Raw genomic sequence first — 14633 nt, forward strand, 5'->3', positions numbered from 1 at the left:
AGGAACGTCCATGAAGACTTGCAAAAGAGCGCCTGAATCTTCAGCAGCTCTGATTGAAACATCACAGGGCCCTGCTGACGTTGAGCGGGTTGGTCTTACAAGGCACACCCGTGCAAAAAACGGTGTGGACTATGCTAGTGCGGCGCAAAGGGGACCAGCAGTATGGAGACCCCAGCAATTCAGACGACTTCGGAGAATTGTATGTGGCAATCAAGCAGAACACATTGAGACATTAATGCGCGTGCTATAATCGACGAGTTTAGTTGGTTTCAGAAACCGTTGTTGGTGTCATCTTCATCTCGTGATAATGGCACAAAATTCCGACTATTGGTCTCATTCTGCGACCCGTGTGCGGGATGTCCATTCTGCATCCCTAATGCTCCACACACATCTCCGCGCAGAAACAGAGCTGTGATCAGGCTAGCCGTAGTAGACCTTGAAACAGGTGTTGGTCTTATCAAAACAAACATTCAGCCTGGTATCTGCACGTCAGCAGCCGCGCAACGGTCACGCTCAGACACAACAGAGAAGTAGGTACCTATCGAGCCTCCGATTATTTGAAGGGCCTGGATGGAATTGATGTTTCTCGGGCAACTCTGAACGCTTGAAAGTCTACTACATAGTCAGCAAGGAGTCCTTGGGAAGCATCGGGGGGCGACCTCACAGCTGGGTCCTCTGGTGCATCTGGGCCGACCATTTTCTTGCCGAGCAACAGCCTCTCCCAGTGCTCGATTGGAATATCGCTCTGCACTTTGGAGGCGTTGAACGGCTTGATCTCTTGGTCGGTCTGGTTGGAACCTGTCGTAATCTCTTCTGACGATTGTGGCTCTTGCGGCTCAGCCATTGTAAGCTCGCTGTACGAAGCAGCTGATGAAATAAGCCCAGGCGAAAGAGTAAAAGGTTGGTCTGATGGCCTTTCTTCTGTCGATAGTTTTCGGAAGTATTTCGCGCTTGACACAGACACAGGCACAGACACCTAGTAGTATGAGAAGCCCATGGCCTTGTTCGAGGAAGTTGGCACCACCTTTTGCAGGAAAACATTGACAAGATGTCAGATGACATCATGCGTCTTGGCAGCGGTCAATCATTTTTCCGAGTCCCAACTAGGTAGCCCATCGGCTTCTGGCCTCCCCCTCAATTCCTCTTTCTCAATTGAACCATGAGCACTTGAATAAGATCCTATTCACCAGAGCGAACGTCAGAGTTGTATCCTCTCGATCAAAAGCATCTATTCCCTACCACAACGCCTCAAGAAACAGCATCATCCCCAGCTCCACAACATCAACTCCTAATCGTAATCTCCGTCGTCTTCAAAATCATCTCTCCCTGTTTCCCTTTCGTCCCTTTCCCCAATGACGAGCTCCTCCCACTATCATCTCCCTCCCCTTCCTCCTTTGCTGAGATGTGCGAAGAAGGTGGTCTAGCCAAGGGATACCCCCAGTCATCCTCTCTCTGGCCGAACGGACCACGTGACGGGATGCGCTGATGGCCAATTCCACTCCGCCTGGCATACCCTTTGCTCGTCCAGCCTATTGAGTTCTGGACTTTGCTGTGGTCGAAAAAGCGGAAGAGGGGCCGGAGTGTGGGAATGCATGCTGCTATGATCGCTAGATTTTGCTCGAGACTAAACCCCGAATTAGCTCGAGATGGAGATTGTGGTCTCGAAGGTACTTACTCCGCCCAGAGATAGAGAGGAATTTGAGTATCTAATGTCGCGGTTAGCACAACATTGGAGACATGATCACTCGTGCGGAGTGTCTTACAAGCAAAGTCTTTGCTTGTGTTGAAACCTGGAGTGTGCACTGTTCTCATTATGGAACAAATACCGTCACTAGTCGAATGTCAGCTCATGGTTCTAAACCTGGTGTATGTCGCCTACAAGACTCCAAAGCCAAGCAGAATACAGACTGCGATTCGAGTCCGTCGGTTGAGGTTCAGATTTCCCAGTATAAGAATCGGCATGCCGGATAGAATGAAGGCCGTCAATGCCGAGCACACTATCTCGTGAGCTTACACCCCTTCAACTGACCGTGAACACGTACCTCCATGCACGATCCCAACATTCGAAAGCACGGCCGGATTCCAGCAGCTCCCTGGCTTCGATTTATCCCAATTTTTCGAGATCGGATTACACTGCGCCAAAAGAACGACAACGGTCATAAATGTGTATATTGCCAAAAAGGCGATCAACGCATGCAACGCAATCTTTCTTCTTGGTGCCTTCGCATCCCGCAACAACCGTAATAGCAGGAAGCATATCGACACTTTCGCCAATCCCTGGCTGATGATGAGGGTCGGTGTTCCGATAATGGAAAACCTAATAATCGTCCATTGCTGTCGCTGGTCAAGAGTATCCACATGTCTGCCAAAGCCATTTGCGACTTTGACGCTATCCGTAGCCAAGGTGATAAGGCCGAAGATCTGTCAACATGATGTCAGCCAGCCAGCTGGGCTCGAGTCTCCACGATCTGAATAACTCACCATGGCAAGAATGATGGTCCGGTCGTCCAGCCCAAGACGCTGCACGAAACTCCTTCTCACATATACTCGAAGACACACCACCACCAGCGCCGCAATCGCAGTCACGGACATGCAAGCAATCTGTCCAGGTCCTCGATTCTCGTCGCCCGTGGCGCGGGGTAGGAGTAAAGCGGGCATCTTGGGTCAGCAGCGAAGACAACCAGTCCAGCCAGCTCTTTAAGTCGCTATCACTTCCAACACGCACAAAAATCGTTCCAGCAGGCAGCACTCCCGCGACTCGGCACATATACACGATCAGATGATTATTCTTGCCCTGTTCAATATATCGATATCGACCGTACGCCCAGCTTTCGAATCTTCAGCAAGGGGAAGAAAGCACACGCGACACCCCCTCGGCCCTTTAAAGCAACAACACTCCTGCACAGCAGACTTCGCAAGTCGCAACGCGTTTTTGTCCCCTCTGCATTATGCAAAAGTAGCCTTAAGGCACAGATGAGGGCGGCGTAGCCCCCCCACCAACCCCGAGCGACCGACCACGCAATTCGCCCCGCCGTCTTTAATTCTCGTGAAACTGCCTCACGAAAGCCCGTTTGCGCACCACACATCTCCATCCCAACCATGCCAACAGGAAACTTTGGCTTACGTCCTGCAGTATGCTATTAATGAAGGTGAAAGTGTACACGACGCAACGCAACGTATTACCCTCAAGAATAAGGTACCTTGGAGGGGCAGTGCTTGGCGAAAAAACCCCCAAATCTTCACCGACCAACCTGTGCCACATCACCGGCCCACAACCGGGGTTTTGCGAGGTCTATCTTGAGTTTTACCTCCTCTCCTTGGGAGACGGTAAAGTAAGGCAGTGAAAGAAGCTTAATCAACAGGTTGACACGGAAAGCACGGTTTAGGGTCGAGCCCAATTAATCATATTGCTTTGTTTGGGGGTTGGCTTGGATGAATATATGAATAGGGGGAACCTAGGGCTGAGACTGAGAGTGACCACTGCCCGCGAGGTAGGGAAAGGGGGGGGGATATAGTTCGACAACACAACACACAACAAACCTCCCACACGCCGCCTAGCCAGCGCCGTCGCTTTTCGTGCGTATAAGAATATTCAAATTCCTTCCTTTCCCCCAAGTAGTGAGCAAAGCAAACGTACTCCACCATACAATATTTTACGTGCGTGCGTGCGTGCTCTGTTGTTAGCTACACCTCCCCCAGCCCCCCCACCCCCCTTCGTCTTCCACCACCACGAGATAGCCAAAAAATCTACTAGGTGGCATATCTTGCACACACCAATCGTTCGCGCGCTCCCAAATCATCATCATCAATGACTGTAATCGATCATTTCATTTGTACGTACGTACGTACGCAACAGGAATAGAAAACATGAACATGAACATCATAAAGAAGGAAAAGAATCAAAAAAAGAAATCTCGTGTCCGCGGGGCTGTTTTGCTCGCCCGCCCGCGTGCCCGCAGAAAACTCCCATTGACACCAGTGTGATTCCCAGTGTGATTCCCCACCACCCCAAACGCCCCCACCCCAAACGCCCCCACCCCAAACGCCCCGTCTGAGAGGGAAAAGCTCGTTTTGTCCTTCCGTTCCGGTTTGTGGTTTGGGTTGATTGAGTGAGTAAGTGGGTGATGACTCAACCCACCATGTCCTCCTTTGCCCCCCCCTGTCCCCCTTCTTCCCTCCTTTCCCCCTCCTTTCCCCCTCTTCCCATCTCCTTCGTCCCTCCCCCCCCACCCCTCTCCACCACTAATTCAACACCACCCGTCCCCTCTGCACCCCCACCCCCTCATAAATCTGCACACTCAAATACGCCCACGCATGCCCCTGATCCGCCGCCCACTCCTTCACCAACCCCAACGCCGTGCTCAAAACCCCGAACGTCAAGCCTCCAGCCGTGCCCTCAAAAACATCCAGCCTGTCGCTAAACCCCGCGGGCTGCAGATGAAACAGCGAGCCCGTGCTCGTCCCGCTGCCCACGTTGGTGCTGGCGGCTAAAATGCCGGCGGGTAGTTGACTCTGGATGCTGGTGACGGGCACGGTGTTCGGGTCAGCGGTGGCGGGGGTGGTGGCGGGGACGATCACGCCGGGCACTGCTGCGACAGGGAGGGGGAGGGTGCCGTTGGGTTGCGGGACTGTTGCGGCGGAGACGTTGGCGATGTTGAGGGCGATGTAGGTGGTCAGTTCCGAGATGGCTTCGTCCATGAGTTGGGAGATGTGGGATTTGGAGGTTGAGGAGGCGCCGTCGGTGGAGGTTATGTCGACGTAGATGGCGGACGCGGGCGCGCAGTAGGTGTCTGGGTGGGGGAGGTTGAAGGTGGAGGTTTGTTGGCGTTTGGCGTGGGTTTGAAGCGCGGCGGGGAAGGGGAGGACGGGGGATTGGAAGAGCGTGTTGGGGAGAGCGCGGCGGCGGGCGCTTGCGACTGAGGGGGATGGAGAGGGGCCGCTGAGGGGTTTGTTAGTGGATAGGTGAAGTGCGAGGGGAATGATGGGGGAAAGGGTAGAAGGGAAGGAGAGGAAGACGAACGTTCCGGCGGGCGTGTCGGGAATGTTGTCGCAGCCGTGGATGTTGTGGCAATTGTAACCGTCACGGTCACAGGCGAGGTGGTCGTTGCGGGCGTCTAGTATTGTGGGGGTTGGGAGGGCAAAGGTGATTGGTAGGGTGAGGAGAAGTGTTCGCCATTTGGATAGACGCATGGCTGCGATGTGCTTGATGGGCAGTGAGGAGAGGTTTCAGAGGTCTCTTGAGTACTGCTGGTGTATCGAGGATTGAGTATCCAGTGTTGTGATCATTGGCTTCGTACGCTACAGCACCAAGATGAGGGGATCTTTGGTGCTATCGAGTGGATAGATATAGGAAGACTTCTTATTCTCCTACTTTCCATCATACCCGTCTGACATCAGAACCCAGATTTTGAAAGGCTGAAGCCGTGAGCTGCTGGCGAAAACATCCGGCCGTTGAACCTGCATATTGAAGACTGTAATTCTCCGGAACCGGTGAGGATGGGTGCCGGTTGGCTGGCGCTTCGTCTCAGCAGCCGCACGTCCGTCGAGTCCCGACGATCATTGCGATCGGAGGCATGTGCTTGGGCGTCCAAAGCATAGCGTAAGGCTTGAAAAGGCGAAAGTGGGACACTCGTGGGTTGTTGCGAGGCTAGCGGGTTGTAGGGTCTGAGGTCAATTGGGGTTGTGCGCGACTGGCTGAAGATAGCAGAGGTGTTCCAATGATAGGTCCCCGTTGGATTGAATATTGGAAACATGTCTCACTGCGAGGTGGCCCATGAGTGGATGGCTGCAGTAGCCGATTATGCGTAGAAAAAAAGCCGCATCAAGCGCAGACTGGAGCAGACCCTTTTGCCGCTCACGGACTGAACATCTCTTCTAATGAAGAACATTTTGCGAGGCGTCTGAGCATCTAGATAGATAGCAATACTAGTCCCTTGCTTCGCATCAGAGTCTAGACATCGAGCGCAAGTATTGCTTCGGAATGCTCCTTTCATGAAGTGAGTGACAAGCCACAGTAAGGTCTCACCTACCCCAGGACAGTCGTAACTTATCCAAGACAGACAGTCATGGATACAGCGTAGAGAGGCTGGAAAACGCAACAGCCGAAACGCTCCTTGTGTTATTGATTTAGTTGGACATTCCGATCTTCACTGAAAGAGAGCACCCAATGTCAAGCAAGGGTAATATCCGTCTACTCCTCCCACCTCATTCCAAGCCAAAGCAATCTCGGTCCAATCGTAGGTCTTGCTAGCTTCGAAAGTAGTCCTGATAGAAAATGCTTGCTTGTTGACGTGTCGACTGATCGTGTGCTGCTCTATTGATCGCGTGGAATTCGCTGGGTGCCGAATTGGAAAGCCAAAGAACAGTCAGGGTGCAACGTGCTCCATGAAGCATCATCGTTTTGACTGATCCATGTTAGCAATGCCCTGTCAGCATGTTAGCGGAAAAGCTGGAGGGTTAGTAGTGGTAATAATACAAGTTCGGATCCTCTTTCGTCGTAGGCAGTGAGTAACGACATAAGCCACCATGACCGAAGGATTGGTCGAGATCGTCTGCTCGGGTGTGCTTGCAAATCTCTCTTGCACCTTTCATTAATGTCCGTCAGCGACTGTGGCGTTCCAGATGAACCGTTGGACCTCAATGATTCTCAATGGCTTTAGAACAGCGCTCTAAAATGGAATCGCTAAATTGACTTTTTGTTACCCTCTGAGCAACGACTTCAATAGTTAGTCAACAGCACTTCTCCTCCTCTCAAGCACGTCCTGCACACCCAACATATCCCGCTCATTTGCCTCCTCCTCCCGCTGCCGTTCCTCCCTCTCCTCCCTCCGCTCACTTCTTCTGGGGTGCTCAATAGCCCCACTATCGTCCTCCCCATTCTCAACTCTCCCACTCTCCTCCTCCACAATCTCCTCCGCCTCCCTCCTCGCGAATTCATCTTCATCCTCTTCCTCATCACTACTTTCATCCCCACCCACAGTCTGCCCGCCATAATGCGGGCTTCGTTCCAACCCCTCAACTCCTCCCGGCGTAGTCATCACATTCGTCCTCTTCTTCTCAAAATCCTGCGCATGAGCTTGGTTCATCGCTGTGCCTATTCTTGCAATACCGCGAATAATTGGGGTATCGCTCTCTGCGAGCGTGGCGCGGCGTCGCAGTCTTGGCGTCCCCGTCCCCGGGCTAGGCTGAGCTTCTAACGCCGTGGATCCCGCTCCGTCGATGTCGGCGTAGGTGTGTCGGCGCTGGATAGGTGTTGGTTCTTGCTCAGGCGTTCTATTGGCTCCTTCCGTAGGCGAGATGGAGCTGCGAGGTGAGGGAAGCTCGTAGGGGAGGGGCACATCGCGAGAGGCGCGGAAGCGGCCGACGTTCGTGCAGTGTTCGTTCTCGACACGGAAGAGAGACCAGATACCGCGGCGACAGACTTCAGAGAGGGCGACGAGGAAGGAGAGGACGGCTGAGTGTTGGAAGTTGTTGGCGAATATGGCGTAGAAGATCCAGTTGAAGCGGAGGATGGGGTCGATGATCATGGCGAGGTAGTAGACTTGGGGGCGTTTGTAGCCGAGGACGTCGCGGAGAAAGGGGTATTCAGCGTAGGGGTTGCAGAGACCTGGGAATAGTTAGTATGGCGACATTATATCTTAAATGCGATGTGAGCATACTCCAGTCCATAGCTAGATCCCACACAGCTATGCGTTGAGTTAGCATATCGTCTGGTAGGTCAGGCAGAAGCTGCACTTACAACAATAAATGGAATTTATGGTAGAGCAAGCAATGAACAAAGCTTTCAAGTGCATGCTAGGATTCAATCGGTAAAGACTCAAAGTCATGTATGATAGAATTGTGAAAGTGTATTTGCCGCAATTGACTAAATGAGGAAACGCATTGTGGGTATCATAATAACGTCTTAAACACTGTAATGCCCGCCAGATGCCAGGTAAAGTCGAGAAAAAGCCGAGAAGTCGAGAATGATTGGAGTTGCATTGTACTGGATTGGACCATTCATGTGCGTAGAGACAGAAGAAGAGCTCGAGATTCTACACGTGTCAGCACATCCACAACGCGATTGCCCTACTGAGATACCTACTCCCATGCTGTAGGTTTGCGAGCAGTACATATCGCCAAGGAAGAAGTCTCGAAACTCGACCGGATACAGCCCCGCAAGCAGTAGACGGAACTGGTTAGCGTTAGCAAGGAGCAACTGCAGAGACAATCATTGTCGCATACGTTAGAGTATGCCCACCACTCCCGACTTCTGTGATAAAGTATTGGGGCCGGTAAGAAGAGTATGATGGCTGAAAGTCCAATAAGGATCACGGGCCAGTAAAGAAACATCGCATTCGCTCCACTCATGAAAAAGTTGAGCCATATGCAAAGCCCAAGGATGAAAAGTAGAAGACATGGTAGCTGTCTCGAGGTTAGCCTGCGAAGTCGACCAACAACAGATCATGCCTACTTCGGACAATTGCCGCCAGTCGAGGTTGTGGCGAGCATCAAATTCGAAGATGAAAGAATAATTAATTTTGGCGAGGGTCCACACTTTGCAGTCTATGCAGAATAGAAGGAAGAGAAATAGCATCAAGAAGTAGCCTCCATATATCTGCGCTAATGTAAGCTCGATAGAGAGAATTCGGTGGATGGACGTACCTGGAGGAGATAGCCTGTATCGATTCGTATCTTAGAGTTAGGATCGTTGAGATGCTCTCCAGCGTATACAATGCCTTGTATGCCAAACACCGCCGCACCTGCAAGTAGCATGCCATTTCTGAAAACGCTGCCGGTGTAATCTGCATTCTTGGAGGTCTTGCTACGAAGCTTGCCGACAGCAACTTTGTGGTTGCCACGTTCGAAATATCTTGCATACAAGTCTTCAACAGCCACAAGCTGATGATCCAGTACCTCACTCTGTACGAACCACGACTTGTTTACTTTCTCCGTCATGTAGCGCTGAGTTGGGCGAGCCTTGACGGCTTTGTCATATTTCTTGTTAATTTTGCGGAACGCAGTGCGATTAAGGAGAGCGAAAGATTTGAGAAGTTCAAGACCTCGATAGAACTCTTGGAGGGCCAGCTTGAGCTTTCTCTTTGCTGCTCGGTGTGGTATATCGTCTCGCTCGGGCCGCCTGGAGAAATCTCGCCATGACTCTGGACGGTTTGAGCCTGGTGGGTAGCTTGGGTGGGGCTCAGAGGGAGAACCAAGCTTCTGTAATGCTCTGCTAGTCTTTCCAATTCTCGCAGGGCCCAATCCTAACGCCCGTTCGATGGGCTGGAAATATCTTGCAACAGTTGACATTGCCGATTGGTTTGCCTTGCTCGGATCTTGTCCAGCCTCAGATAGACCTCTATCCACCCGATCTTGATGTTCTCTTGCCTGCCTCTTGACTTCTTGTTCATGCCGAATCTCTTGAATTCGCCGATCCCGCATTTCGTGTAACTGATCTCGCAGAGACTGCAGCCTCTTATTCGAGTGAGCTTCCTTCATCTTGTAAAATTCGTCCACTTTCAGGAGCTCCGAGTCGAGAAAACTGTAGAAGTCCGCCATCTTTTCATCGTAGATTTTGTATGCTTCCAGCGGCACGTCACCGTTAGGTGTGTTGGGATTGCTGGCCGAAAACATTCGTCGCAGCAACCGAGGCCGCAGACCCGACGAGCCATGATGCGGTGTTGAAACAGATCGATGTGGTCTGAGGAATCTTTTGTGCTTCGGGAGTAATTGAGATGATTCTAATTTGCCGGTTGATTGCGTTTTACCAACATGGTAGGCGTCGCCAGTATTTGCTGCTAGTTGCTGCGAAAGTGGTGTTGTATGAGGGTTTTGGGGAAAGTGGCCTTTGCGCCAGGCTCTGTTGTGCTTTGCGAAAGCATCTTCTTCGGGTGGTAGAGCTGGGCCTGGCAGCTCGAGCGACGGAGGGCCAATTGGCCCCGTCCGACTGGATGGGGAAGGTATGAAGCTGCCATAGGTCGTGACCTCTCCACTATCCCAGCGCTCGTCTTGTACCAGAGGATCACCCGTACCCAGTCTCGATGCCGTTCCTGGTATTGTAATAGGTGACGTCTCTTCACTTGCGTTGCCCTTTTTCTGTGTACTCTCGAATTGTTCTCCTTCAATCTGCTCAGCAGTGGCATCACCAGCTGCAATGGAGCCTATGTTGGTAGAAACTTGAGGCGTAGGACGCGTGGAGGGGTGCGGTGGAGGGCCCGCAGGTGATGTGAAGGTATTATTGAGTAGGTTGGCGGGCAATTGGCGTCCCGGAGTCTTTGGAGTGGTGTTGACGCCTTTCAATGCTCTTACGACAGCTTTGACCTTCTTCTTGCCGGTCTAGATGGTGGTCAATTGAGGTAGAGGGATGAGGAGGGCAGCAGGATCCGACCTTGTAGTCGAAGTACTTGGCCCGCCATTCTGGCACCAGATCTTGTTCGATCTCTCTGCATTGACAGCTGCGTAAGCGGGCGGTCTGTGCGGATGAGTCTTTGGGGGAGGTTTAGCTTACTTTGCGAACTTCATGTCTGGTGCAGCGTTCGTGGTTGCTTGGAGCTGCGAGTCGCATCGCGAAGGCGAACGATGGACGCAGGAACAAAGAAAGAAGCGTCGGCCGGGACTGACGACACTGGGCTGTTATTTTCACAGACCAAAGATGATGAAACTTTTCTGATTATTTAGGTGTACGTAAGAGCAATTATTCTCCTGCCGTGTCCGAATGGAGACTGAAATCCTGAATGATTCCAATTAGAATAACGTCGCATATAATTTATCCATACAAAAAACCTTGATGTGCCTACAAACTATGCAAAACATCAGAAAGCATCTAGAAGAGCCGAAAAGTCTGAGGAACCGACACTTTGACCCGCATCCACGTGCAAGCACTGACTGTCCTAATTGCTCCTCATTCATTCTCATTCTCATTCTCATTGATTCTTCTATTTATTGCTACGAAAAGCACTCTGTATGTATCCGGATTGGGGTCCGAATCCACCACTCAGTTCAATGTCTTTGACTGCCTCCTTATCCTCATCAATCACCCGACGTTGACGGGATCCGATCATTCAATCATGATCCACATGGACCATTTTCATAACCGGTTTTTGCGAAAAGCCATATCAATATTCGTCATCACCTCATCGCTTTTTTCAAATTCAATCATATCACATCCATAGCCTCAAATTACCACTGCGACCAGACAACCCAATAATCCGGCGACGATCGCCAATCCCAGTCGCAGTTCGCCAGCGTTGCTAGTAGCCGGCGTCACGGTTTCTGTACCTTGCGCAGTTGAAGTCGCGGATGCTTGGCCTCCCACGCTGACCCCAGTGGTCTCTGCCGTTCCTGCCGATGCAGACAAAGGACTATTTGCTGAAGTCGCCACAGATTCTCCTCCGCCGGCGGCACTAGGAAGTACGCTGCCGGTAGATCCTGTGGCCCCTTCGCCAGCAGTGACAGTAGCAATTGGCGAGGCATTCCCCGATGCCCCTCCACTCCCGCCAATGGCCCCTGTGTTTGTTGCATTTGCTCCGCCGATTGTGCTGCCCGTACCATTAGCTGTCCCAGTCTTGTTCTCCACGGTAAAGTACGTCCCAGCCACAGGCCCATTCAAGCCCACCCTCTGCACGTACGCCTCCAGATCAAATTTTGTAATGTTCTTAGTCCTTCCTTCCCCTTGACCTAATCCCTCGTATATCGCTGGCAGATCATAGCTCGCGCTTGATTGTTCGTACAGGAAGAAGATGTAGCGGTGGGGACCGCTGCCAGCCCCAGGGGCGGGACCAATGTAGGTCGAGAAGGGCTTGGCGGAGGATACAAGGGGAAGGAGTGTGGTGTTGGCAGGGTAGGTGACATTGCTCGAAGTGGAGATGTGGAAGGATGGCTGGAGCCAGTGGAGGACATTCGCAAGTGATGTGTTGGTGCGGGAAGGCGCATCGGGGTCTATGGCTATGATGGTGTAGTACTTCGCTGTAGAAGCCTGTGAGGAGGAGGGAAGGAAGAGGGAGGGCACGACTTGTGTTCCTGGCTTCGATGTAAGCCGGTAGGTCAGAAAGTAGGGCTCTCAAGCTGTACCTTTGGGTTGCAATTCTACGCCTGACTTGAATGGCGCAGAGCCCGGATACTGGACAATCAGAGGCGAAGCGGTGTAGGGACTGAAGTCCGTTGGTGTCTGCGCTGTTGCAAGGAGGGCAATTGAGAGCACCAAGAGTGGGATTGAGAGAGCCATTGTCGAGAGACACGGCGTGTGCTAACGATCAATTGAGTCGAGGGACGAATGTCGCAAAGATACTCGCAGCCCGCGTAGACAGGATTGGTTCCCATTATGACCCTTGCTCTTGCTTTTGAACGACACTTCAGCTGCTTCCATTCCCTTCCATCTGCCTGGCCTTGCCCTCTTTTAGTTCGCAAGCTCCTTGTTAGCAGTGAATCCCACGCCAAGAAAGAGCACCGGATCGCCCGATTGGCCTTAGCTCGGCCCTACCTGACTTGGCATTCGGCTTTGTTGCCAAAACGTACTCTCCGTAAACAAGCAGCAATGAGAATCCACCAGAATCTGTCCATGCTCTACTCTACCCTCATGCTCTGACCTTATTCGATATATCGCTAATGCCAAAAAACATACACAATAGAATACATGATCTGTTGCCTCCACTCAGAATCGAACTGAGAATCTCATCATTACTAGTGATGCGCTTTACCATTAAGCCATAGAGGCAGACTCATAGCAACCCGTCATTTATTGTTATTATATACTTTTGTTTCTGAATGAGAATGAGAACCGTTCTCTTCTCCTCAATCATTACATATTTCGTTTCCCCTACATAGACGTTGGTTCAAGCACTCTTGTAGAGGTTTTCTTCGATTCTCACAATTACCGCTTGAGAGCGCGTGGGACTAGGCATCAAATTTCATCTACCTTATCGTATGTATAAATGCCAAGCAAAGCTTTTCCCTGGGCTTCAACTCAAGGCATGAATCGGGACGGCGACGATGTTTGCCGCTTCGCAACGACGCCAGTGTTTTTAGTACCGCAAACAGTGATATGTAAGGTGCTCTATTTTCTATGATACAGATTCCATTCTGCATGTTATGAAAGCCTTCTCGAGCTCAGCTCAACCATGTCTGGCTAGATGCTCCATTCATTCATTCCGTCTCCAATGGCTTTCTTGTCGCAAAGCCGGAAGGACCATAGCTCCCAGCAACATGGAGCTTTGATCGGTTTGGGCTTCAATATCTATCATTGCCATCCCCCCCATAGTTCTGGATCTGCTGTGGAGGGCCATACGAAGGGTCATATTGGTCCTGACCACCATAATGCTGATCATACATTTCCTTAGACCCTTCCTTCGCGTGATGATGAGCTCGCTCGCGATCGTAAGCATTCATGCCTGCCACGATTAGCAAACGAATGCACACGTCACGGTCAACGACGTACCTCTAGTCTCGGCGAGCTTGTCAACCTCACCACCGACGAAGCCGGCGAGGAGTTCTTTGGCAAAGGCATGATTGACGGTGTTGCCTAGGGGATCGCCATCAGTGCTGCATGCAACAGTATATGGGTGGGGTGGGGTGTGGGCAAGCACACCTTCTTTGCGTTGATGGTCCTCGTACAACTTGAATCCTTCGAAGGAGGCCGCTCCGGCGATCATTTCATGGCTAAACTTGGCTTCGTGCTTGGGGTTCTCCCAGCCGCCATCTTGCTGGTACACCTGTTGATGGGCATCTTGTGCGTCGTCTGGAACTCAATCAGCATTGCTGTCCAAGTCGTACACATCGCGCCTAGGACAATGGATCTGAGGAGGAGTGCTTACCGAAGCCAAACATGTTGAAGGGTTGCAAGAGTACTTCCTTGGAGACGTGTATGTCAAGGTGAATTTTATATCAATGCTTGAAGATGCTTCTGCAGATGATTGTCGATGATGGGAAAGATGGCCTTTTCAATGCTGGAAATCCCATTGCCCCTCCATGTTGAACTACCCCACCTTGACGCCATGCCGAAGTGAGTGGTGGGGAAGTACGGCAAGGTCCGTCTCTACCAATGAAGTCGAGAAGACGGCAAGCCACAGAGCAACGTGCCAGCGCTTGCGTAACCCTCTGTCACCCGAACTTACGTCACTGATCCACCTCGTATCGATTGATTGTGGGAAGTTGGCAGTGAGACGACTTTGTTCTGTCTGACTTGACGCCGTGTGGTAAGGTAGGGCTCGGAGGTGCTGGTGAGTGACCATCGTCTCGCACATATATGTAGACTGGACGCCTGATGGATCTGATAAGGGATCCGTACCTGATCATCCCGCTGGTCAAGCATTGCCAAGAAAAGCTTGTCTCTGCCTATGGTGTTCTAGAAGTCGGTCGGAATATACACAACCACCCCTCGCACGACAGCTGAGGGAGCAGCGAGAGTACAATCTCTTTCTTCCAAAGGGCGGCCTGATGCACCGCGCACACCTCCTAGAATCAACAGCGAGATTGACAACGCATGCAAAATAGACCAATACCACAGCTAAGAGCAAAGGAGTGGTTTCTTTCTCTAGCCCTCTATCAAAGATGTCTCTGCACGCAAATCTATCAATCTAGACTTTCACACAAGTCTACCATTGATCCATATGCCATGTCTAGCTCAGGTCCTCGCCCATCCATCTATCGCAGGGGCTCCC

General features: G+C 51.6%; 5 protein-coding genes and 1 non-coding gene across 6 annotated transcripts; all 6 read right to left on the minus strand.

The window, feature by feature from the left end:
* Positions 1-553: 553 nt before the first annotated feature.
* Positions 554-2658, minus strand: KY384_005113 (uncharacterized protein; the record flags this gene model as incomplete). Its single annotated transcript, XM_044813615.1, has 6 exons — positions 554-854; positions 1514-1624; positions 1676-1706; positions 1764-1790; positions 2043-2421; positions 2482-2658. The coding sequence occupies 6 exons, from the start codon at positions 2656-2658 to the stop codon at positions 554-556; spliced, it is 1026 nt and encodes a 341-aa protein (XP_044668916.1).
* Positions 2659-4242: 1584 nt separating this feature from the next.
* Positions 4243-5190, minus strand: KY384_005114 (uncharacterized protein; the record flags this gene model as incomplete). Its single annotated transcript, XM_044813616.1, has 2 exons — positions 4243-4939; positions 5021-5190. The coding sequence occupies 2 exons, from the start codon at positions 5188-5190 to the stop codon at positions 4243-4245; spliced, it is 867 nt and encodes a 288-aa protein (XP_044668917.1).
* A 1535-nt stretch (positions 5191-6725) lies between these two features.
* On the minus strand, positions 6726-10543 carry KY384_005115 (uncharacterized protein; the record flags this gene model as incomplete). The annotated part of the gene is made up of 6 exons (XM_044813617.1): positions 6726-7606; positions 7659-7685; positions 8080-8173; positions 8224-8403; positions 8644-10314; positions 10487-10543. The coding sequence occupies 6 exons, from the start codon at positions 10541-10543 to the stop codon at positions 6726-6728; spliced, it is 2910 nt and encodes a 969-aa protein (XP_044668918.1).
* Positions 10544-11152: 609 nt separating this feature from the next.
* Positions 11153-12202, minus strand: KY384_005116 (uncharacterized protein; the record flags this gene model as incomplete). The annotated part of the gene is given in 2 exon segments (XM_044813618.1): positions 11153-12036; positions 12049-12202. The coding sequence occupies 2 exon segments, from the start codon at positions 12200-12202 to the stop codon at positions 11153-11155; spliced, it is 1038 nt and encodes a 345-aa protein (XP_044668919.1).
* Positions 12203-12619: 417 nt separating this feature from the next.
* Positions 12620-12691, minus strand: KY384_005117. The gene has a single exon. It is a non-coding gene; the product is annotated as a tRNA-Thr (tRNA).
* Positions 12692-13203: 512 nt separating this feature from the next.
* On the minus strand, positions 13204-13800 carry KY384_005118 (uncharacterized protein; the record flags this gene model as incomplete). The annotated part of the gene is made up of 3 exons (XM_044813619.1): positions 13204-13364; positions 13412-13711; positions 13788-13800. The coding sequence occupies 3 exons, from the start codon at positions 13798-13800 to the stop codon at positions 13204-13206; spliced, it is 474 nt and encodes a 157-aa protein (XP_044668920.1).
* Between the last annotated feature and the right edge of the window lie 833 nt (positions 13801-14633).

The sequence above is a fragment of the Bacidia gigantensis genome, assembly GCF_019456465.1.
Source record: "Bacidia gigantensis strain McMullin 20006 chromosome Unknown contig_245, whole genome shotgun sequence".
NCBI lineage: Eukaryota > Fungi > Ascomycota > Lecanoromycetes > Lecanorales > Ramalinaceae > Bacidia > Bacidia gigantensis.